At 39.8% G+C, this 24,375-nt stretch overlaps 4 protein-coding genes across 6 annotated transcripts in view; 3 read left to right on the forward strand and 1 right to left on the reverse strand.

Moving 5' to 3' along the window:
• slx4ip (SLX4 interacting protein) overlaps nucleotides 1-2,041 on the reverse strand; it is a 145,914-nt gene extending 143,873 nt beyond the window's left edge. The window contains exon 1 of one of the 2 annotated variants that reach the window (XM_072265497.1): nucleotides 1,956-2,041. Coding sequence is in view for 1 of the 2 variants with exons in the window: in XM_072265500.1 (XP_072121601.1) it covers nucleotides 1,956-1,971 (16 nt within the window). In the remaining variant the exon portion in view is untranslated. The remainder of the gene's footprint in view (nucleotides 1-1,955) is intronic. The other variant, XM_072265500.1, reaches the window with a different exon arrangement.
• A 331-nt stretch (nucleotides 2,042-2,372) lies between these two features.
• Nucleotides 2,373-7,897, forward strand: LOC140201423 (uncharacterized). Of its 2 annotated transcripts, none has more exons than XM_072265503.1 (2): nucleotides 2,373-2,459; nucleotides 7,684-7,897. In XM_072265503.1, exon 2 carries the CDS (start codon nucleotides 7,703-7,705, stop codon nucleotides 7,895-7,897), a length of 195 nt encoding a protein of 64 aa, XP_072121604.1. In that variant the 5' UTR covers nucleotides 2,373-2,459; nucleotides 7,684-7,702. The 2 variants fall into 2 exon arrangements, with proteins under 2 accessions (XP_072121604.1, XP_072121605.1); XM_072265504.1 differs by lacking the exon at nucleotides 2,373-2,459 and adding an exon at nucleotides 2,478-2,590.
• Nucleotides 7,898-9,369: 1,472 nt separating this feature from the next.
• LOC140201424 (uncharacterized) lies at nucleotides 9,370-9,738 on the forward strand. The gene has a single exon (XM_072265505.1). The coding sequence runs from the start codon at nucleotides 9,370-9,372 to the stop codon at nucleotides 9,520-9,522; it is 153 nt and encodes a 50-aa protein (XP_072121606.1). The 3' UTR covers nucleotides 9,523-9,738.
• A 32-nt stretch (nucleotides 9,739-9,770) lies between these two features.
• Nucleotides 9,771-23,494, forward strand: mkks (MKKS centrosomal shuttling protein). The gene is made up of 4 exons (XM_072265501.1): nucleotides 9,771-10,762; nucleotides 13,504-13,685; nucleotides 20,541-20,651; nucleotides 21,528-23,494. Exons 1-4 carry the CDS (start codon nucleotides 9,778-9,780, stop codon nucleotides 21,966-21,968), a joined length of 1,719 nt encoding a protein of 572 aa, XP_072121602.1. The 5' UTR covers nucleotides 9,771-9,777; the 3' UTR covers nucleotides 21,969-23,494.
• Nucleotides 23,495-24,375: the final 881 nt, after the last annotated feature.

The raw sequence follows: 24,375 nt of genomic DNA on the forward strand, positions 1-24,375 counted from the left end.
TGCAAGGATAAGTGCCAGGAAAAAGATTAGTGGGGAGGAATAAATGGACAAGGGAATCACGAAGGGAGTGATCCCTGAGAAAAGTGGAGAGGAAACGGGTGGCAATGATATGTTTAGTGGTGGGATCCCTTAGGATATAGTGGAAAATGCAGAGCATGATGTGTTAGAGGCTGACAGGGTGGCACTAAGGACAAGAGGAACTCTATCAGTTTTAAGGCAGCAGGAAGTGTCCGTGAAATGGTTGAGGTCAATCACTGCTTCGTTGGCTGTAGGTTTGCCATAAATAGATGCAATAGAACAGTACAGCACAGAACAGGCCCTTTGGCCCATGATGTTGTGCCAAATTAAACTAGTAGTTAAAATTGGTTCATATTATCACATATACTGAGATACAGTGAAAAAATTGCCTTGCATATAGAGCAATTCATTACAACAGCGCACTGAGGTAGTCCCTTCTGCATACTCAAGATTAGATTATTTAATGTCATTTATTGTGCACAAGTGTAAAGAAGAACACAATAATTATTATTCTGGGTCTGATACAGCACAAAAATAAAAGAAAGATAAAGAACACAATAATGATTTAAAAAAAAGAATAAGTATGAATACACTAAATAGCCTATATAAATAGATTGATTGTATGTCCATAAAGGTACGCCAGACTGTACATAAGGTGACTGGCCGGAAATAATAAAGTAGTGGTGGAATTCGTGGGTGGAGGTGTTGATCATCCTTATAGCTTGGGGAAAGTAACTGTTTTTGAGTCCATATCCCTCCATTCTCTTTATATTCACATGTCTATTTAGGAACATCTTACATCTGCCTCCAATACCACCCTGGCAGCACATTCCAGGCACCCACTACTCTCTGTGTAAAGCCCTGCATACCTCCTTTGAACCTACCCACTCTCACCCTAAATTCATATCCTCTAACACTAGATCCTGGCAAAAAGATACTTTCTGTTTACTCTATGCCCCTTATAATCTTATTAACTTCTATCAGGTCTCCCCCTCAGCCTCCATCACTCCAGAGAAAGCAATCCAAGTTTGTCCAGCCTCTCCTCAGAGCACAAGCCCTTTGCTCCAAGCAGCATACTGGTAAACCTCTTCTGCATCCTCTCCAAAGTCTCTGCATTCCATCATGAGACGACCAGGTCCAAATACAATTCTCCACATGCGGCCTAACCAAAACTTTATGAAGCTGCAACATAGGTTCCAGGCTCTTGAACTCAATGACCCAACTGATAAAGGAAAGCATGCCATATGCCTTCTTTACCACCCTTTCAACCTGTGCATCTATTTTTAGGGAGAAAGTTCTGGGAGCCTTCTTCAGAAAGCAATGGTCTTTCTTGATGTGCATCCCCAACAGCTGAATAATACAAGACCTTGTGCTCCATGAAAAGATCTCAGAATCACATTCTGAGACACATGCCAACTGCATCTGAAAGATTATTAAGTCAATTAGTATAAAGATGCACTCTGTTCTGCCCAAAGTTTCTGGGGCCTTCCAGTACAAGAAGGCACCCACAGCTAGCAGTTTCCAAGGTGAAGGAGTACATGCGGTGGGAAGTTTGGTGCAGGTACCACCACGGTTGTAGGGGCAGAATCGCGTCTAAAGTTCTGAAGGGTGGACTCTGTAAAACGACTTCTCACCTATGCAACGTTTGGGCTGAAACAACAGTGACATTTACAATATTGTAGGTAAATATAGTGAAGTGGTACAGGGAACTAAAACAATGACAAGTTCTGTGCGTTACGGCTAAAATATATTTCGGGTGGGGGAATCAATCAACCTAGATTGTTGTGCTGTCCAATTTTCTAGACTAAAAACCCATCTTCCAACCGAGAGCGCACACAGCCTAAATTGGTACCCAACACCGCATCCCACCCACACGCAGCCATCCGTCCAGAAGCAGACTTGCTTCCCTTCGCCCACGGCAGCAGCAGTCCACTTACCACTGCAGCCCCGCATCCACTGATGTTTCACCCCAGGTCCCAACTCCGCTAACCCGCACAATAAAAAACCGCGGCCCGCTTCAAACCGATCAGCCACCGCGCATGCGCCGCCGGTCCTTGGATACGGGAGGGCCTGCTCGCCGCTGCCGCCGTCGAAATCCCAATATAATTCCCACTCTTCCCTCATAATCAAATTTAAACGAACACTCGCAAATCATATCAATATATATTATGTTTGCAGGGTTGGGCGGCATTGACGCCGGATTAAAATACGAAAATAAAGTACAGCCTGTGAACTGGCGAAAAAATGCAATTTAATAACAAGCTCCATTTCTATTCGTACGAAGCCGAAGAGATTTTAAGTGTTCCGCCTGGATACGGTAGGAGGGAATGTAGCGGACAGCCCCAAAGTGTAAGGCCCTCCACCGCCACCCCCACCATCTGGCTGCAGGGCTGAGGCCGTCCGTCACGTCGCTCCATGGCGAGCGTCTGCTGTAACTGAAGGTGAGTCAAGCCTGCATCGGCTGGGGGTTCCCATGCGGGATTTAACCTCGGCACCGAAATCTCCCAACCGTCTGAGCACCGTAGTGCTGGAAAAAGGCGCTTGGTGTGTTTGTTAAAGGTGAAGGAAAACGGTAGGCGGAAGTACTCTCTGAACTTTGTTTTGACTATCGGCCTCGACCTTCCTCTCACTGCCCGCTGAGTTCCCCACCCACCTTTCTCCTTTACGTGAAATCGTGAAATGTTTAATATGTAATCCATCTTCATAATCTCTCTATCTGGCCTGTCGAACACCTGCCTTTACAGCACAAGCTGCAGAGTAGGGTAGAACACGAGGAAATCTGCAGATGCTGGAATTTCAAGCAACACACATAAAAGTTGCTGGTGAACGCAGCAGGCCAGGCAGCATCTCTAGGAAGAGGTGCAGTCGACGTTTCAGGCCGAGACCCTTCGTCAGGACTAACTGAAGGAAGAGATAGTAAGAGATTTGAGAGGGGGAGATCCAAAATGATAGCAGAAGACAGGAGGGGGAGAGATGGAGCCAAGAGCTGGACAGTTGATTGGCAAAAGGAACATGAGAGGATCATTGGGACAGGAGGCCTAGGGAGAAGGAAAAGGGGAGGGGGGAAGCCCAGAGGATGGGCAAGGAGTTATAAGTGAGAGGGACCGAGGGAGAGAAAAAGAGAAAGAAAAAAAATTACTAATAATAAAAAATAAATAACAGATGGGGTAGGAAGGAGAGATGGGGCATTAACGGAAGTAAGAGAAGTCAATGTTCATGCCATCAGGTTGGAGGCTACCCAGACGGAATATAAGGTGGTGTTCCTCCAACCTGAGTGTGGCTTCATCTTGACAGTAGAGGAGGCCGTGGATAGGCATATCAGAATGGGAATGGGATGTGGAATTAAAATGTGTGGCCACTGGGAGATCCTGCTTTCTCTGGTGGACAGAGCGTAGGTGTTCAGTAAAACGGTCTCCCAGCCTGCGTCGGGTCTCGCCAATATATAGAAGGCCGCATCGGGAGCACCCCAGTATATCATCGCAGTATATCACCCCAGCCGACTCACAGGTGAAGTGTCGCCTCACCTGAGTGGACTGTCTGGGGCCCTGAATGGTGGTGAGGGAGTAAGTGTAAGGGGATGTGTAGCACTTGTTCCGCTTACAAGGATAAGTGCCAGAAGGGAGATTAGTGGGGAGGGATGGGGGGGGGCGAATGGACAAGGGAGTCGCGTAGGGAGCGATCCTTGCGGAAAGCAGAGGTGGGGTAGGGAAAGATGTGCTTAGTGGTGGGATCCTGTTGGAGGTGGCAGAAATTACGGAGAATTATATGTTGGACCCGGAGGCTGGTAGGGTGGTAGGTGAGGATAAGGGGAACCCTATTCCTAGTGGGGTGGCGAGAGGATGGAGTGAGAGCAGATGTGTGTGAAATGGGGGAGATGCGTTTGAGAGCAGAGTTGTTTGCATGTACTTTCTTTATTGCTTTACCTACTTCCATAGCTACTTTCAGTAGACCATGGACCTGGACCTCAAGAATGCTTTGTATCTCAATACTATTGATGGATCTAACATTAACTGCATACTCTCTGTTTTCATTTGATGTCCCAAAGTGTGATAACTCACACTTGCCTGGATTCAGAATCAGGTTTATTATCTCTGATGTATGTCATAAAATTTGTTTTTTTGTGGCAGCAATGCAGTGCAAGACAAAACATTACTGTAAGTTACGATTACAAATAAATAAATAGTGCAAAAGCAAGAGAGTGTTCATGGCTTCATGGATCATTCAAAAATCTAATGGCAGAAGGGAAGAAACTATTCCAAAAATGTTGAGTGTGGGTGTTCAGGCTCCTAAACTTCCTCCCTTATGGTAGTAATGAAAAGAAGCATGTACAGGGTGGTAAGAGTTCTTAATGGTGGATGTTTCCTTTTGAAAATGGCTTCAATGGTGGGGAGCTTTGTGCCTGTGATGGAATTGGGTGAGTCTACAACCTTTTGCAGCCTCTTTCAATCCCGTGCATTGGAGCCTCCATACCAGGCGATGATACAAATAGTTAGAATGTTCTCCATGGTGCATCAGTAACTGATCCATAACCCCCTGTATTCTGTACATAGTCCTTTATGCTGTCCACGACTCCACTAATACTAGTGTCATCTACAGACTTGCTAATCCATTCTTCTACATAGAAACCATTGCTAAATATTGCAAACATCAGAGGTCCCAGTACCAATCCTCATAGAACACTGCTGGTCATGGACTTCCAGCCAGAGTAACACCTTCCACCCCTACTCTGTCTTCTGTAGGCAAGCCGGTTCTATATCCAAGTTTGTAGTTTACCCTGGTTCCCATGCATCTTTATGTTCTGAATTACACTACCATGCGGGATCTTTTCAAATGTCCAAATGATCATATCCACTGCCTTGCCTTCATCGAGTACCTTTGTCATCTCCACAAAATACTTCAGTTTGTAAGGCATGGCCTGTCCTGCACAAAGCCATGCTGTCTGTCCATAACCACACCATACCTTTCCAATTCTTCTTTCTTATGTATTTGGCTGAAGCTTCGCTGGATGTGTTACTTGCATACTCTTCTACAAGTTATATTATAAAATCCGGACTTAATGATCTAAAATCAAAGTACAGAAAATTGAGGAAATTGGAAACATCCTGGCCTTTTTGAATTGTGGATTTATACTAAATAAAGGTGGTATGAAGATAGTCAAAAATGAAATATTTCTGTTTGAAGAAATCTGAATGACCTGACTTTGTAAGAAGGGTTGTTCAAAGGTAGAAAAGGCAAATACCCTTTCAAAGTCTCCTTCCTGAGGATCAACAATGCTGTACCTGACAGATGTATGCTTAGCCCACTGCTCTGCAACACCTGACTGTGTGGCTAGGCATAGCTCAAATGGCATCTATAAATTTGCGATGATACAGCCATTGTTGGCAGAATCTCAGGTGGAGGCGAGAGGGTGTACGGGACCGAGATATACTAGCTAATTGAGTGGTGTTGCAGCAACAACACTGCACTCAACGTCAGTACAACTGAAGAGCCTGTTGTGGACTTCAGAAAGGATAGGACGAGTGAACATGAACCAATCCTCATAGAGGGATCAGAAGTGGAGAGAGTGAGCAGTTTCAAGTTCCTGGTTGTCAAAATCGCAGAGAACCTAACCTGGTCCCAACATATCAATGCAGCTATCAAGGAGGCAAGGCAACATCTTTATTTCATTAGGAATTTGAGGAAATTTGGTTTGTCACCTAAGATGCTGGAAAACTTATGCAGATGTACCATGGAGAGCATTCTGACAGGCTGCATCACTGTCTGGAACAGGGCGCGGGACAGGTGCTACTGCACACCTCACTTTTATTATTTCTGTTTTTTTGCGCTAGTTTTAATTTAACTATGTATTGTAACTGGTTGCAGTAATTGATTTTCTTATTTATTTTTTTCTATATTATCATGTATTACATTGTACTGCTACCACTAAGTTAACAAATTTCACAGCATATGCCGGAGATATTAAACCTGATTCAGACTCTGGTTCTGAAAGAAGAAAATTTCAATTTTTAAGACATTGTGTTCTCAAATCATTCTTCACTCAAAAAGAAATGGTGTCACAATTATGTAGCATACAAGAATTGAATTGACTTTATTTCTTACATCCTTTGCATACATGAGGAATAAAAATCTTTACGTTACGTCTCCGCCTGATGTGCAATGTGCAATTTATAGTAATTTGTAAGAAACTGTGCAACAATAAATTGACTGTACAACAGTCAATGTAGCATAGAAATACAATTGTATCAGCATGAATTAATCAGTCTAATGGCCTGGTGGAAGAAGCTGTCCTGGAGCCTGTTGGTCCTGGCTTTAATGCTGTGGTTCCGTTTCCTGGATGGTAGTAGCTGGAACAGTTTGTGGTTGGGGTAAATCAGGTCCCCAGTGATCCTTCGGGCCCTGTTTACACACCTGTCTCTGTAAATGTCCTGAATAGTGGGAAGTTTGTATCTACAGATGCGCTGGGCTGTCCGCACCACACTCTGCAGAGTCCTGTGATTGAGGGAAGTACAGTTCTCATACCGGCAGTGATGCTGCCAGTCAGGATGCTCTCAATTGTGCCCCTGTAAAAGTCTTTAGGATTTGGGGACTTTGCCAAACTTCTTCAACCGTCTGAGATGAAAGAGGTGCTGTCATGTATTTTTCATCACACAGCCGGTATGTACAGACCAAACGAGATCCTCGGTGATGTGTTTGCCAGGGAATTTAATGCTGTTCACCATCTCAACCCCAGATGCATTGATGTCAATGGGGTTAGCCTGTTTCCATTCCTCCTGTAGTCCACAACCAGCGCCTTTGTTTTTACAACGTTGAAGGAAAGGCTGTTTTCTTGACCACTGTGTCAGGGTGATGACTCCTTTGTACGCTGCTTCGTTATTATTTGAGATGAGGCCAGTCAATGTAGAATCGTCAGCAAAGTTAATTAGCAGATTGGAGCTGTGGGTGGCGACACAGTCGTGGATATACAGTGTGTAAAGGAGGGAGCTTAGTACACTGCCCTGAGAGACTCCTGTGTTGAGGGTCAGAGTGGCAGAGGTGAAGGAGCCCACTCTTACCACCTGCTGGTGATCTGACAGGAAGTCCAGGATCCAGCTGCACAAGGCAGGGTGAAGGCCGAGGTCCTTGATCTTCTTGTCGAGCCTGGAGGGACTTGTGGTGTTGAATGCTGAACTGTATTCTCACATAAGCATCCTCCTCTTCGAGGTATTTTAAGGACAGCGTGTAGAGTTGTGGCCATTGCGTCATCTGTCAATCAGTTGTTACGTTAGGCGAATTGTAGAGGGTCCAGTGTGGGTGGTAACATGCTGCAGATGTAGTCCTTGACCAAGAAATTTCACAACACACAATTATAAGCAAATTGTGTTTTTGTAATAATTCTATTTTAATTGTTTTGTTGTTTTGCTTTGTTTTAAATGTCAAGATACAGTTAATGGTAAGCTAGATGAGTACAAGGAAAAAAGGCAATGAGGGGTATCTTGATGAGAGATGGAAGGAGGCTCCCGTGGGTATAAATATTTGCATGGGATTTTTCAGCTATTTGATCTGTTATTGTATGTTTTGTATTTTATAATTATTAGTTTGAGTTACATTATGAAGTTTTTAGAGAAGAAAATAGCTTTAAGCAATATGTTAATATATTTAATCGAATTAATATTATTTTATCTGCAGGTAATTGTTTAAATTCAACATGAGTCTTAAAACTGTTTGGAAGAATTACAGGTTTTTAATTGTTATGGGAACAAGTCTTGCAATGATTCATTGGGGATGGTATAACATCAAGTCTAGTGAAGTTTTCAAGAACGAAAACAAAAGTTATATTCCAGAACCTGGAATTGTGACACACATCACGCAGCAGGAAAATCAGCCTAAAAGAAAACAGTAACTGGATTTGTTAGGTAATGTGTTCCATTAATTACATAAAACAATTTGTATTTCAAAGAACTATGAGTAAGTTAACATTATTATTGATGAAAATAATTTTGGTTGATGTTTTCCAGTTGATGCTTCTATTTTTTCCAGGTGCAATTTTACTTCATAAGAGTCAAATTGTTTTATTTACTGAGACCTTTCAGTTGCAGGTTAGTGTAGATGACATTTAGGAAGTGTAGCTAATGCCAAATTTGGCTATTATAACAAATGAATAAACTGATCAGGCAACAACAGAAAAAAAAGTGATTAAATAATGCACACTTACGGCTTTCAACAAATGTATTAAATAGCTTAAATACTTGAGGGAGTTTTGTGCTATTTGCTCCAATTGAAAACTTACAGATACAAAACTAGTCTTTGTTGACTTCTCTCTAGTTTTTAAGTATGCTGCTGAAGTTGAAGTACAATTGATGTGAATTTTGAAAGACATTTACTAAATTAGGTGGCAAGGTGAGTAAGAAATAGGTTAAGAAATAAAAAGCCAAAACTAGTTGTTGAAAGTGTGATATTCTAATTGGACAAGCATGCAGTTAGGTCACATAGAGTCAGTGTTATATTAGACATTGGAAATATATTATACAATATTGAAGTTTCAAGCTAAGATTAACTTTGGCAATGTAATGAATAGTATGATAGCAGCAGAGTTCAGTTCAGTGCAGCTAATTCAGAATGTACTTCAGAAACTAAAACACACAGAAGCAAATTGGTACAACTTTTATAGGATTACAAGAAAAATATTTTTCACAAATCTATAATGAAGGCACTAAGTTAGAATAGCATTTAAAACATGTAAGATATGGGGCTTAGTAAATAGTGATGTTAAGTACAAGAGTACAGTCTACTAAACCTTTAGAGATACCTGATTAGGTTTTAATTATCTTTATACCACATAAAGGATGCCAGAACACTTGAGTGGAACAGAGGTGGTTTACTATGAAACTACTAGGCATGAGGAAGTTCAGTTATGTGAGAGATTGGAATCTTCTCTTATAAGAGGAAGAATATAAGGAGACAAAGAAGAGGTATTTAAAATTATGAGTGGTTTTGATAGAGCATGTAGGAAAGGACTCTTCCTTGTTTCTTTTGGAACGTTGATAGTTTGCCAGATGTCATATTTTTAAAATAAATGGCTTGAGAACAAGAGAGGAAATAAAGAAGTCCTCTAGAATGCTGTACCTGAAAGGTTAATGCATTCAGATTTCACAGCAACCTTAAAAGGGCATGTACTTACAGAGGAATAATTTGCAAATAAGTATGACTAAAAAGGAAACATTCTTAAAAGCTGGCACAGGTGCAGTGAGCTAAATGCTGAAAGGTTATTTGATTCTTTGTATAATTAAAATTTTTGAACTTCCTGTATTTTCCAGTTACAGGCAGATATAAATCAGATCGCAGATACTTTAATTGCAAAATCCTGATTGAAGAATGAAGAATAAAAGGTGGTTACGGCAAAACTGGATTCTCGTGGCAGGACTGTCCTTATTCGGAATTCATTCAGTCACCTACTTGATGCAGAAGTTTGTAAAGAAATCAACTCAGTCAGATATAGAACTTAAGAAGAAGATTGGTGATAAATAATACAGAAATGTCACACAGGACATCTGTGTCCAGATTTTATTCCCCAGTTCAGTTATTATGGAAATCTGCATTTAGAAATTGCTAATAATTATTCATCACTTTAATAATATGACTGCCCTATGCAGCAAAGATATAAGCATCATACTTATAAATCAGATATGAAATATTGTATGTAAACTTTAGTTTTCTCATAAAAATAAAAGAGTCATTCTTTAACACGGGTTTCTGTCTATAAACCTTTGCCCCACCTGAACAATGTCCCGCATTGTACCGAAAGTATCATCCACATGTAGTTCTGGACCCTTAAATAGCAATGTGCTTTGTCAAGCACTTTCTATTGTCAGAGGAATTGTGGAGTCCTGTTACGGCCCTTTTGGTAGACTAAAACTAATACATAATGCTGTTGGAGGCAACATTATAACCACATCACACTCTTCAGTCCTTTTGCGTAATCTTTCTCTGTCACATCCTGTGATAAAGCTACTAATGGCTTCTATGTGGAATCACATTTCTCGATTTACTGATTCTGGACTATTTGCAACAATTCTATGCTGTAATTTGACTGAAAGTGCAAAACAACTTAACATACCAAGCAATCACATAGTCAAAATCCAGAAAGATCTTCTGAATATTTGCATCAGCTATCTGAGTTCTGAGGATTGTAGCTGCAAAATACAAATAGATTTTAGTAACACAAAAATGTTGCTTTCACTTGTTGGCACAGTGATAAATAAACCCACTTGCATGTTGACTATCAAAGAAACTGACTACATCAGTTCATTGGTGTTAAAAGCATTCTTTCATACAATTCCTTCAGTAATTGGAGATAACATAACCTTGGGAAAGACGTTGATTGTTCCTATTGAGGGACAAAATGTTACTGACTCCTGTGTACTTCATGGAATCCTTATAGAAATCTTTGCATCTTATTCAATGAAAATTGATACTGCAAAGTTGACATTTGGTTGTATTAAGATTGCAGTATTCAGTGTCTCCATGTCAGGAGATGTTGTTGACAGTGGGAATGGGCATTGGGAGGTGGCATCAGGTTTTTGCCCAGAAGGTGAATCGCTTGTACAGCTGCTGAAGGTGGGAGAACAGCTTGTTTGTGATCAAGTTCATCTCGTGGTCTGCCAGAAAGTAATTCATCCGGTTCTAAAACAATATCTCCAGGAGCAACATATAATAGTGGAAGATCGCCTCGGGATTGCCCTAATGGAGCCACTGGCCCAAATGACAGGTCAGAATGCTGTGCATATTTGTACTAGTGTCTCTAACGCTAAGATGTAATGTTATGCACATATCCTTTTTCAGAAAGAAAGGATACAAAAGTTGACCAATTGTGCATTTCTTAAACTCTCAAAATGACACAGCTATGAGGTGGTGTATTGAGGGATGATTGGTGTGGGGAGGTGAGTGGAAATCTACCTCCTAATATAACAGTTTTAAGAAATTAATGTTCATTCAGCTATCTTTTTATTACTTCAAGATGACTCCAAGTACTGTAAATGTACTTTTGAAATACTGTAACTTCTGTAAAAAATGCAGCAGTCAATTTTTATTTCAGCTGAGCAAAGTGGTAATTTTTAAGAGAATTCGTATACATGACCTTGTTTGATAAATAACATTTATCAAGGCAATTGCGATGCCTGTTGAGGTCTAGAGAATTTCATATATGTATTACTGAATAAGTACATTTTAACATATTTCCCGAGTGTCACGACAAGATAATTATCAAGTTTGTCTACTGCAACCTACATCATAAATTCTTAAGTTGCACCCAATGACAATGTGTTCATGCCAACATTATGAAGTTAATCATACTTGCAGTTCATAACACCCATGACCAGCACAGAGATTCTTGGCAGTTGGTTATGCAGCTGTGTATGTGTTAGAGGAATAAATCTAAATAGAGCAGCAGTTCCCAAACCTGTGGGCCACAGGACCCTTGCTTAATGATATTGGTCAACAGCATAAAAAAAGTTGGCAACCCCTGAAATAGAGAGAAATATGAATTGAGCTAATAGTTCCAATATAGAAATGTTACATTGGAATGAATGATCTTACTTTCAAAGGAAATATATTGTAGACCTCTATAATTACTAGAGCAGGAGTGATGCCTCTTTTTCTCCCATTTTGGTGAGAGAGAGAGCCTGTGGAATGTCAAAGTGTTGGGATGGACTCTACATCATGGTCTCTTTGGGAGCTTTGCTATTGCTCGCGTGGTGGGTGGTAGGGGGCTGATGCTTTAGCTGAGGCTGGTAGGTGAAGGGGGTGGGTTGATACTGCTGCTTGTGGACGGAAGGGGGAGGAGGCCTTTGGGTTTCTAACGTTTTGTCATTCACTCTGTGGGGGTTTCCTTCTGTTTTGTGGATTTCTGTGAAAAGTAAGAATTTTGGGTTGTATACTGTATACATTGTCTGATATTAAATTGGGCCATTGAAGTTGCTCCAGATATGTATAAAATCTGATCTGGAATGCTTTTCATACAACATTTGAATATTAAATATGGTAAAAGTAACAGATAAAAGTACAAATAGTGATGGAATAGCAAATCTTGACATTAATTCAAGAATGGATTCCATAGGTATGAGGCTTTCACCTGATTCGAGATTTCATCTGGGTGCAACACTGGATTTCTCATTTACTTACAAAGCAATAGTAACTGACTTTAAATATAGGTCATTGAGCCAGAATTTGCCGTCTATGGCAAGTCATTATTTTTTTGGATCAGATTCTGAAAACTTTGAACTTAAGTTTGATGATCCTCACAGGATGTGAGAAATACTATTAAAGACATAGTCAATATGAAATAATTTTAAAAATAACTAAACTAATAAATACTTCTTCCAGTCACTTGTGTGTCGCTGCCCGTTATGCTGCTGGCGTTTAGTTCAGCAATGAAGGTGCTCCATCTCTGGTGGTGTTCAAGGCTTCCTTCATCATGTCAGTAGCTTCCTCTCTGTTTTTACTACTGTCAGAGGTGTAAGTCCCGGGTGGAGACTCAGGAATACCATCGCACTCAGATGTAAAAGGATTCTTCATTGCTGTTTCCATAACAATTTTGTTTTACTAGTTAGGGTTGTTAGCCCAGAGCTGAACCCCAAACCTGGAGCCCTGGTGGACCTCTCTTCGTCTGGCCTCTATCTTTTGACTTGTTTGGTGTGGGTGACCCTACCAAAGGCCATCACGTAAAGCCCTGACTCCAGCCAACATAGTTCTCTAGGTCATTGAGGCACACATGCATCCAAATGACGACAAGGTTTAGTCCTCTTGGAGGCCAGTCACTTGAGACTCACTAAAAAGATTGGGGAAATGCTCTCCAAACATTTGACCTGAATCAAATTCTGCCCACTAAATGGTGAATATACTCCACAAGTTCCATCCTGAAGTCAAAGAAATGAACATTAGAATACAGTCAGCAGAATTGTAACTTCTTAAATCACATGCTCACATATGAAAATGCTGAAGTTGCTAACAACTTTATAGGGATATATCAGAAGTTATAACGTAATTTTCCCTCAAAATCCAGGTCATTGTCAATATTGGATAAATAGCATATTTCTGAAATCTAGAAGAGCAAAGGTTGTGCAATTACTCAAGCCAAATATGTGTTATTCAAGGCTATACATTGCTAACCATGAGTATTCTGAGTACTGTCGACTTCAGAACATTTTTTGAAACTAACTCAGAGGAAGGATAAATGTATTACTTTATTGATAATTAAAATGTAATATTCTTAAACATTGTCCAAAATACATGCTCATATAAAGTTGATTTAAGTTATGGCAGGGAAATTTTTTTGAATTTGAGGTACATTTCCGAGACAGTCCAAATATTCTGGCCTCTTGACAATAAAAAGCTGGTGGTGCTAAGTTTAGTGGGACTTTTATTATTTTTTTCCAAATTTAATATGTTTAATGTGATTATCCACTTGTATTGCCTACAATTTGTAATTTCTGCCCTCTTTGAATTTACCAGGTGCACAGCCTATTAGTTCGTATTATCATCCCATTTCACCAAGCTGTTATGGCAATATTAAGAATCTGTTGTTTGTGAAGTGTGGTTCCAGGCAATTCCTGCATCTCATTCCAAATGAGAACAAGCCTATATGTAGTTTAATACTCTGCAATAGAAGTGAAGCTGGACTGAATGAGTTAAAGGTAGGCCCAATCTTTTGTACCCCAGAATGCGATTTTTCAGTTCCAATGATATCATACCTTTTCACAGCAGCTATATTAGTACAAGGAGCACCCATTACCAAATTTCTAATTAAAAGTGAATCAGGATTTTGCAATTTGCAAGACCAGCTTTGTTTTCTGGGTGTATTTTATTTTCTTAATTGTTTAAAACAGATTTAGAAAGATAACCGAGAAATTGAGTCAAAATAGTAGTAAGTCAATGGGACAGAGGAATAGCAAAGGATAGAGAAAGGGATCATATAAGCATGAAAAATATATTGAAAATCTTTGAATTGAGGTGTCATTAACTCTTTATGCTCTTATTGTGATTATTTTAAGTAACATAATTAGGCTTAAAAATAAAACAATGTTTAAGTTTTTCTCTGATGAAAAATCAGTGACCTGTGATATTAACTTTAGAGTGTGTGGCACCCTGTGAAACTAAGCTTCTTGATTTTGAAAACCATTTGTTTTAGAGGCTTAAGAAAATTGAGTATTTACAGAAGTAGTGAACAGAAAATTGGTTAGGCAAAAGGAAACTCAGACTAATTATGAATGTATTATTTGATCTGGGAAACGTCCAAGGAACAATGCCATGGCCCAGTGATTTGATCTGCACACTTAACAGTAAGCAAATGAGCTAGATTAGAATTTTCAAATTTGCTGATAAGTTATTTTTTTAAAGTGTAGGATGTTGAATGCTTACCTGAGCTTACCTGAGATATTTAGAGGTGCTCCTCATATATACAAACAGTAGCCAATTTTTATTAATATGAAGAACTAACTATAGGAAAAAGAACCATTTACTTTGTTGATTGATGTAGCAATGTTTAAAATTTTGGGTATAATTTTTTTAGGAAGTCTGTTTAGTTCTGTGTAATATGCTGACAAAACCTTACTTGAATGGTTGTATCCAAAGTCAATCAACAGACCTCCAGTGGAGAATTCGCCATTAGAAAGAAGCATAAACCTATAATGATATTTTGGATCATTCCGATCTGATGACACATTAAGAGAATGAAAATATTCTCTTTGTAAAATAAATAACAGAATTTTTAGCTTACAAAAATCAGATGAAGTGGAAGCTAACAACTAGTTAGTAAATCAATGGGGCAGAGGAATAGCAAATAAGATAGAGAATAAGACAGCTGCTGTCATATTATGAAATAATTAGAGAATCACAAGATACCACAGTATCATAATGGTTAGTATGACACCATTACAGCTTGGAGCGTCAGAGTTCAATTCTGATGCTGTCTGTAAGAAGTTTGTACCTACTTCCCGTGACAGTATGGGTTTGGTCCAGGTACTCAAGTTTCCTCCCAGAGGCCAAAAACGTACTGGTTGGTAGGTTAATTGGTCATTGTAAATTTTCCCGTGATCAAACCATAAGACTTTGGAGCAGAAGTAGACCGTTTGGCCCATCGAGTCTATGCTGCTATTTCATCATGGCTGATCTATTTTCCCTCTCAGCCACAATCTCCAGCCTTCCCCCTGTATTGCTTCATGCCCAGACTAATCATGAATCCATCAACTTCTGTCTTAAGTACACATAAAACTTGGCCTTCACAGCTGCCAGTGGCAACAAATTCCATAGATTCACCTCTCTCTGGCTAAAGAAATTCCACTTCATCCCTGCTCTAAAAGGACACCCCTCTATTCTGAGGCTGTGTCCTCTGGTATTAGACTCTGCCACAACAGGAAAAATCCTCTCCACATCCACTCCTTCAAGGCTATTCATCATTCGATAGGTTTCAATGAGGTCACCCCTTATTCTTCTGAATTCCAGTGAATTCAGGTCTGGAGCCATGAAACATTCTTCATAGAACAAACTATTCAAACATGGAATTAGGCTCGGGTTAAATGGGGTGGGGGTTTCTGGGCAGTGTGGTTTGTTGGGCTGGAAGGGCCTGTGCTATGCACTGAGTTCCTGGGAATTCACATCACAGATGACCTCACCTGGTCCCTTAATATCACCTACTTGAACAAGAAGGCAAGGCGGTGCCTCCACTCCCTGCCACCACCCCCCCCCCCCACCATCTTAACTGTGTTTAACAGAGACACCATTGAGAGCATCCTGACAAGTTGCATCTCCATCTGGTATAGGAGCAGCCAAGCATCGGACCCAAAGTCTCTACAAAGAACTGTGAGAACAGCTGAGAGGATCATTGGGGACATCTATCAGGAGCCCTTAGTATTACTAAGGATCCAACATCCCTTTTGACTTTCTAACATCAGGCAGGAGACCCCAAAGATTAAAATCAAGAATGGTCAGGATGGAAAACAGTTTCTTACCTCAGACCATTGGGCTTCTGAACTCCTTGCTGCATCGTATTCGAGGTGTCACTGGTTAATTTGTTCTACACTTTACAATATTTAGTTTGTTATTTATGTGTGATTCATTTGTGGATTTTATCCTTGCCTTCATAAATTATTGTGCGTTATGTGTACTATACACCCTTTACACCCTGGTTCGGAGAAACGTCTTGTTTCTATGTATATTGTATGGTTATATAAGTTATATACATGTATGTAGTTAAATGACAATAAACTTGACTTGTATCTCCAAATAAATGAAATAAATAAACCAGAATTTGAAAAGGATTTTTTTGTGTGGATGGTGGCCCACTTCGAATGCAATACCACCTCGATTCTTCAAGCAATGTTTGTGAACTTATTAACGAGAAACCTAATTAAAATTATATTTTTAGAAGCAGCACAAAAACAGAATATTTTCATAATTCATAATTTTAAAATCAAAATATTTTATGTAATTGTTGACTTGCATGTTTACTGGCACATTGGGTCTGTTGTAGGTAAAGATAAGATATTACGTTGCGCAAATGCCCATTGTTACCCCATAATTCAGGTTCAAGGAAGACCAATATCATTGTTTGGCTTAGAGAATTTTGATTCATAAAGTACCTCATCTGCTGTACTTATTTGAAATGTCTTCTAGAAAATCTTTTATTATGCTGTTTACAATCATCTCATTTTTCATAGTAGACAATGCAACATGGAAAAATACATCCATATTTTATAAGTGCATTATGAAAGGCACCACAACACATTTAAGAACATCTGGGAGCAATTGCTGATCCACCAGCTTCTTAAGCACTTTTTTTTTCTTACTTTTACATTGAATGATTTAAAAATCTCAAAACTTGCATCATAATATTGTCAGGAACCAAAAGGGATGACAAAGTACGTATATTGTTTCTTCAGAACATTACAGCATGTAGTTTAAAGAAGGATTGAAATTCCACGTTTATTTTTAAATGTGAACCATCTTCAGGCTTAAATTGATGATGGACAGAATGTTTTAGTAATATAAAATCTGACAAATTGCACATTAAATAGATTGCAACACTCAGTTTAAAATTACCTCATGTTTCGGAGGACTCTTTCTATTTGGTAAGTGCTTTATGGTACATTATTTTTACATTGGTGTGAAACTCTTATTTAAGAGTCCACTTTGAAAGGGGTAATAAAACTACATTTATGCGAATCCTGCAGCACCCAGTGACACTGTAATCTCTTTCTTGGAGGCTGACATCAGAACATCTTTCAAGAGGGTGAACCCTTACAAGATGTTAGGCCCCAAAAACCTGTGCCAACCAACTGGTAGGGGTGTTCAAGGACCTCTCCAGCCTCTCCCAACTGCAGTCAGAGGTTCCCACCCTGCTTCAAAAGGGTGACCATCATTCCAGTGCCCAAGAAGAGCAAGGTGAGCTGCCTCAATGACTATTACCCAGTGATACCAACATCTACTGTGATGAAGTGCTTTGAGAGGTTGGTCATGGCTGGAATCAACTCCTGTCTAAGCAAGGATTTGGACCTGCTGCAATCTGCCTGTTGTCAGAATAGGTCTACAGTGGTTGCAATCACACTATCTCTCCACTTGGCCTTGGACAATAGTAAAACCTATATCAGGCTGCTGTTTATTGACTACAGATCAGCGTTCAGCACAAGCGTACCCTCAGTTCTAATCAAAACACTCCAAAACCTTGGCCTCTGTACCTCCCTCTGCCACTGTATCCTTGACTTCCTCACCCAACGACTACAGTCCTTGTGGATCAGAAATAATACCTCCTCCTTGTGGAGAATCAATATTGGTGCAGTTCAAGGATGTGTGCTTATTCCACTGCTGTGCTCTCTTTACACCCATGAATGTGTGGCTTGGCAGAGCTCAAACACTGATCTATAAATTTGACAACAGTGCAAATATTGTTGGCAGAATTTCAGATATTGACGAGGAGATGTACGGGAACAAGATAGACCAGCCAGTTGAGAGGTGTCGCTCCAACAGCTTTGGACTCAATGACAATAAGACCAAGGAATTGATTGTGGACTTCAGGAATGATAAGTCGATGGAGCACACACCAGTCCTCATCAAGGGATCAGAAGTGGAAAGTGAGCAGCTTCAAGTTCCTGAGTGTCAGCGTTCCTGAGGATCTATCCTGACCCGAACATATTGATGCAATGACAAAGAAGGCACAACAATGGATATATTTTGTTAGGAATTTGAGAACAATTGGAATGTCCATAAGATATAGGAGCAGAATTAGTCCATTTGGTTCATCAAGCCTGCTCTGCTGTTTCATCATGGCTGATCCGTTTTCCCTGTCGGCCCCTATCTTCTGTCTTCTTTCCCATATCCCTTCTTGCCCTGACCAATCAAGAACCTATCAACCTCTGCCTTAAATATACATAAAGACAAAGCTGCCAGTAACAATGAATTCCACAGATTAACCATTCACTGACTAAAGAAATTCCTCCTCTTCTCCATTCTAAAAGGACATACCTCTATTCTGAGGCTGTGTCCTCCGGTGTTAGACACTCCTGCCATTGGAAACATCCACTCTATCAAGGCTTTTCACTATTCAATAGGCTTTAATGAAGTCACCCCTCATTCTTATGAATTCTGGTGAATACAGGCCCAGAGCCATCAAATACTCTTCATATGACAAGCCATTTAATCCTGGAATAATTTTCGTGAATTCCTTTGAACCCTCTCCAGTTTCAGCATATCCTTTTTAAGATAAGGAGCTCAATGCTGCTCACAATACTCCAAGTGAGGTTTCACTGGTGCTTTATAAAGTCCCAACATTACCTCCTTCCTTTTATATCCCCCTTTGAGGAAACCATGCTGACTATGGCCTATTTTATCATGTGCCTTCAAGTACCCTGAAACCACACCCTTAACAATTGACTCCAACATCTTCCCAACCTCTGACGTCAGACAACTTTTTTTTCTTTCTCTGCCTCATTCCCTTCTTGAAAAGTAGAGTGACCTTTGTAATTTTCCGGTCTTCCAGAACAATTCCAGAATCTAGTGATTCTTGAAAGATCATTACTACTGCCTGCACAATCTCTTCACTCACCCCTTTCAGAACTCTGACATGTACACCATCTGCTCCATTCAACTTAACTACCTTCAGATCTTTTAGTTTCCCAAGAACCTTCTGTCTATTAATGATAACTTTACACACTTCATGACTCCTGACAGCTGAAAATCCACCATACAGCTAGTGTCTTCCACAGTGAAGACTGGTGCAAAATACTTATTCAATTTGTCTGCCATTTCCTTGTCCCCCATTACTACCTCTCCAGCGTCATTTTCCAACAGATCCACTCCCGCCTTTCTTTTACACTTTATGTATCTGAAGAAATTTTTGGTATCCTCTTTAATATTATTGGCTAGTTTACTTTCATATTCCATCCTTACGTTAATGACTTTTTAGTTGCCTTCTGTTGGTATTTAAAAGCTTTCCAATACTCTTAACTTCCCATTAATTTTTGCTCTATTATGTACCCTCTCTTTGTCTTTTATGTTGGCTATGACTTCCCTTGTTAACCACGGTTGTGTCATCTTGCCTTTAGAATACTTCTTCCTTTGGGATGTACATATCGTGTGCCCTCTGGATTGTTTCCAGAAATTCCAGCCATTGCTGCTCTGCCGTCATCCCTGCCAGTGTTCTTTTTCAATCATTTCTGGCCAACTCCTCTCTCGTGCCTCAGTAATCTCTTTATTCCATTGTAAATACTGATATAGCTGACTTTAGTGTCACCAAGGTCATTCCCAAATTTCTACAGATGTACCATGGAGAGTATTCCAGCTGGTTTCATCACTGTCGGGTATGGAGGGGCCACTGCACAGGATTGGAAAAAGCTGCAGAAAGTTATAAACTCAGCCAGCTCCATCACGGGCACTATTCCCTGCAGCACCCAAGGTACCTTCAAAAAGCGATGCCTCAAAAAGGCTGCATCCTTCTTTAAGGATCCTCATCACCCAGGATGTACCCTCTTCTCATTCCTGTCATCAAGGAGGATGTACAGGAGCCTGAAGATGTAGACTCAACGATTCAGGAACAGCTTCTACCCCTCTGCCATCTGATTTCTGAATGGACGATGAATCCATAAACACTACCTCAGTATCTTTCCCCTCTTTTTGCATCACTTATTTAATTTATTTATATATTTTAAAATATATATATATGTGTGTGTGTGTGTGTGTGTGTGCAAAAAGAGGAAAGAAATTATAACACATAGTAATAAATTGCAATAAGGTATATATATAGTACTGCTGCCCCAAAACAACAGATTTCACAAAATCTGCCTGTGATATTGTACCTGATCTTGATTATTTGAATTAATCATTTTCTAATATAATGTGATTTTCTATTTGTAATTATGATGCAATTTATGTTTTTTTCAAATATACCTATCTGAATGTGGTAATAATATAAAGGACAGTTGTTACAGTTAAGTATATCATGATTTCCTTTATTACATTTGTATACACTGTTATAAAGATTATCTACTTGTTTGTTTTAGGTTGTCTGTCAATCAGCAGAATGTGTCCTGAAACTGGCACTCAAAGAGCCTTTTGTCTTACTCGGAGGAGGGTGCACTGAATGTCATCTAGCTACTACCATAGAATATAAGGTTTGTGCTGTATTTGCAATTCATTAAAGGTAACTGTTTGTTGCCTTTAATGAAAGTTTTTTCATAATAATATTGTCATTGCAATACAAATCAGAGGAAGAGCTTTATACTTAGAATATAAAACAGTACAGAACAGGAACGGGCTCTGTGGCACACGTTGTCTGTGGCTTGCACGCTGCCAAATTAAACGAATCCATTCTGCCTGTACATGGTATATCACCATTTCGTACATATATTCATGTGGCATGGAAACAAAAGCAAGCTGCATCAGTAGAGGCAATAGGGTAGTTGCATCAGGACCTGATCCCTTTGCCCCCACAGATTCTGCCCTGACCCCAAATTTCCTTCAGCAGTTTGTTTTTTTTGTTATAGGTGCCAGCGTTTATGCCCCTTATGTCTCCAGACAGTGAAGGGCAGAGTAAAGTGATTAGCAGAGGGAGAAAGAGGGGAGGATGAATAGAGGAAAGCAGGGAGGGAGGTAGAGAGAAAGAGACATAGGAGAGTTACAGTGGATGGAAAGGGAGGGAGCAATTGTGACAGTGGGGGAGGGAAACATTCAGATGAGTATTGACAGAGTCACAGAGCAAGAAGGAACTGAGAGAAAAAGAGAAGGGAAAAGGCAGAAATGGAGGGAAAAAAGCATGAGGGGAAAATAAATTGTGTCAGAGAGAAAGGGACACATGCAGACAATGAGAGATACCTTGAGAAATTGGAAGGGAGGGAGAGAGGCGGAATGTAACCGTATGAGAGGGAGACAGAAGAGAAATCATTAGTGAGTTTGATTTTTGCTAATTATATGATTGTTGCACTTGTGCATGTAAATCATAATTTAATGGAACACTGTGGAATACTTTTTAAACTGAACTTTCTTCACAGAGCCACTATGTGACTGATGAAAAATTAGCAGAGCTGGGCTGCTCCCAAACAGAATACAAAGTTGTTGCTGATAGTTTCTGTCGCTCACTGGCACGTACTGCATCTTCATTGGAACATGATGGTGGGCAAAACTTCATTGATGCCAAATATGGCCATCGTTGGTTAGTCCTGCCCAATACGCCTCTGCATGTTCACTGGTCTGAAGTATTTTCTAGATGTGTTTGTGGATTTTATACAGCACACCAAGACCTGAACTGGACTATTTTAGGTAATAAGACAACAATAGCTAGCTTAGAAACATCACTTGAGAAGCCTAGTGAATATTTCCCAAATCAATCTATATTGGACTCGTACAGTGCAAAACTTAATGCTATACAAGTAGCAGTAGAAACCGCTAATTTGATAATGGAATTGCAATATGTTATTCAAGATCAGAATTAAATTTGCAAACCTATTATAATTAAAGCCTCTTTTCTATCCTACTCAATTCCAGACTTAAGATATAGTTTTCAACCTGGTGACATAGCTGTAGTGAGTTAAAACGTTCTGACAAAGTTGTGGACAAATATTGGAAAAATTATGCGTGTTTTTGCATAACTATATTTGTCAACATGGAGTGGAGAGCGAGTTTGTAAATCTGGCAGGAGCAAAGATGTTGGGAAGGGCGAGGGTGGTGTGCCACTGGAGGGGTGTGGAACAGGTGGCAAAGAAGGAGTGCCAAGGCTAAGGGGGTGTGGCGTGGGTGCAGACGCACCCAGCCCTGAGACACCACGCAAGGTCATATAATTCCAAACAATTAATTTCTTGATCATTACACAATGCTTCTCTGGTGCTTCCTGCTCCCTCACCTCTCCCTTCTCCTACCCTTGATTCCCCTCTCCCTGCCCCCTTCCCACTCTCTGCCAGCAATCAAGATGCTTATCAGAATCAGGTTTATGATCGCTCACATATGTCACAATTTTTTTTGCTGTAGTGCAGTGCAATACATAAAATATACCACAGTACAGTGCAAAAGTGCTAGACAAGATACAGTTAAGCTGTATTTTTGGAAATAACATACCAGTGATTGTTGGTTTAAATTAATTGGAGTACTTATATGGGAGATACTATGCTAATTTTGCACATAAGTTCTTGGATAAATGCAGTGAGAAAAATCTGAATTCTCTGCTTATTAGTGGTTGATTTGTTTATGTTTAACAAGGATTTTATAATGTTCGCAAATGTAAAAGTTTGATTTTAGCAAATCTTTCTACACTTTCAACATGTAAAATTATCTTGTCAAAGCTTGTTGACTGAAATCTAATTATAATCACAACTGTCTTTTAATTGATCACCTTAATTTAATTGTGATAAAGTCGATCTTTGTTATTCATTGCCTTTTGTGTTTTTCATATTTCCAGACCATCCAAAAGTTGACTCTTTGCAAGTTTAGCCACTATGTTCAAACACAGATCAGCTAGGGAACTGCACATCCCTTTGATGATTTGTTGATTGCTCTAACTTTGTTCTGTAATGGAGATGAGAGCCAAAAGGCTCTTTAAACCTATCTATTGTGAAAGGATTACTTTAGGAAGAGATCAAGACATTTGAACAAATGGCTTGTAATTATGAACAAAGAACTTCATATTTGACAATGCACAATTCTTGGAAAATGTGAATTCTGAGATATGAAATATATATTTATTTGCTTTAGAATGTTATTAAAAGTGAATGGTCATTTGTAATTGTGCCTTTCATAAAATCAGAATATCTCCAAGTACTTCATTGTCAACAAAGTACATTTGAAATACAGCTATTTTTGAAAGGGAAATATAGCGTTTGTGTTGTAATAGGATTCCAGAAAGTGATTAGATTATCAACTTATTGGTATTTTAGTATTAATAAAATTCCACTTCTGGTGCAAAATAAATTTGAATAAACATGAAGTTATTTGCTTAAATTCTCTATTATCTTTATCATAGAATATTTTCAAAAGCAATAGTTTGTGAAAGATTTAACGTATAAGAAGTCATGGTCAATTGTGTCTTCTTTATATGTATCAATCAAAATGTATCTACAACAGTAATGCCTAAGTACTTCTAATAATAAAGGAACATTTTAACTAAGTGAAGAACTGACACGATATTCTGTGGCCCTAGCTGGCAACTTCCCTGAACTTTGTAAATAGCAACACATGTTAGGAATTGTTATACTTGCATTGCACTTCCTGTTTGCTGTAATACAAGAATTTGTAGCTCATGTTCCTCTAGGGCTTCAAGATGGCACTGAGCTGTGGTCTCCATCGAGATTGTCACTCAGACATTTTATGTTCATAAGGATGGTTTTGTGGGTAGAAAACAGAGTTAAAGGTCAAAGGTTTAGGGACAGGGATGTGAAGAAGTTAAAAGATCAGGAGTCTGCTCTGTGTACAAAGGCCAGCGATGTGGCTGGGTGATGAGTCAAGGCCTCTGCTCCATGCTCAATGTGGATTTGAGCTGAAAGATATCTGGAGTCCAGACCTCCACTCCATGGTCAAAAGGCCAACGATGTGGATTTGGGACGAAAGACATCTGGGGTTCCAGATCTCCGCTCCTTGCTCAATGGCCAATGATGTGGACATGGGGGATGAAGGATATCTGTGGCTGTCGGGCTGTCCCAGGTCGGTCAGTGCATGCCTGTGCAAGTAAGAGGCACAAGGAAGTAGGGGGGCCAGTCAGCTCGTAGTTTGGTCCATGGGGTCCCTTCATCAGCGCATATAGGGGTCAATACTCAAGATCAAAGTGTGAATATTGATCAAAAGTCATAGCACAATGGCCGAAGCCTGAAGGCTCTGAAATTGGAGGACAGTCCATGTGTGTGGGAGGGAGAG

Source organism: Mobula birostris, chromosome 8 (genome assembly GCF_030028105.1).
Source record: "Mobula birostris isolate sMobBir1 chromosome 8, sMobBir1.hap1, whole genome shotgun sequence".
NCBI lineage: Eukaryota > Metazoa > Chordata > Chondrichthyes > Myliobatiformes > Myliobatidae > Mobula > Mobula birostris.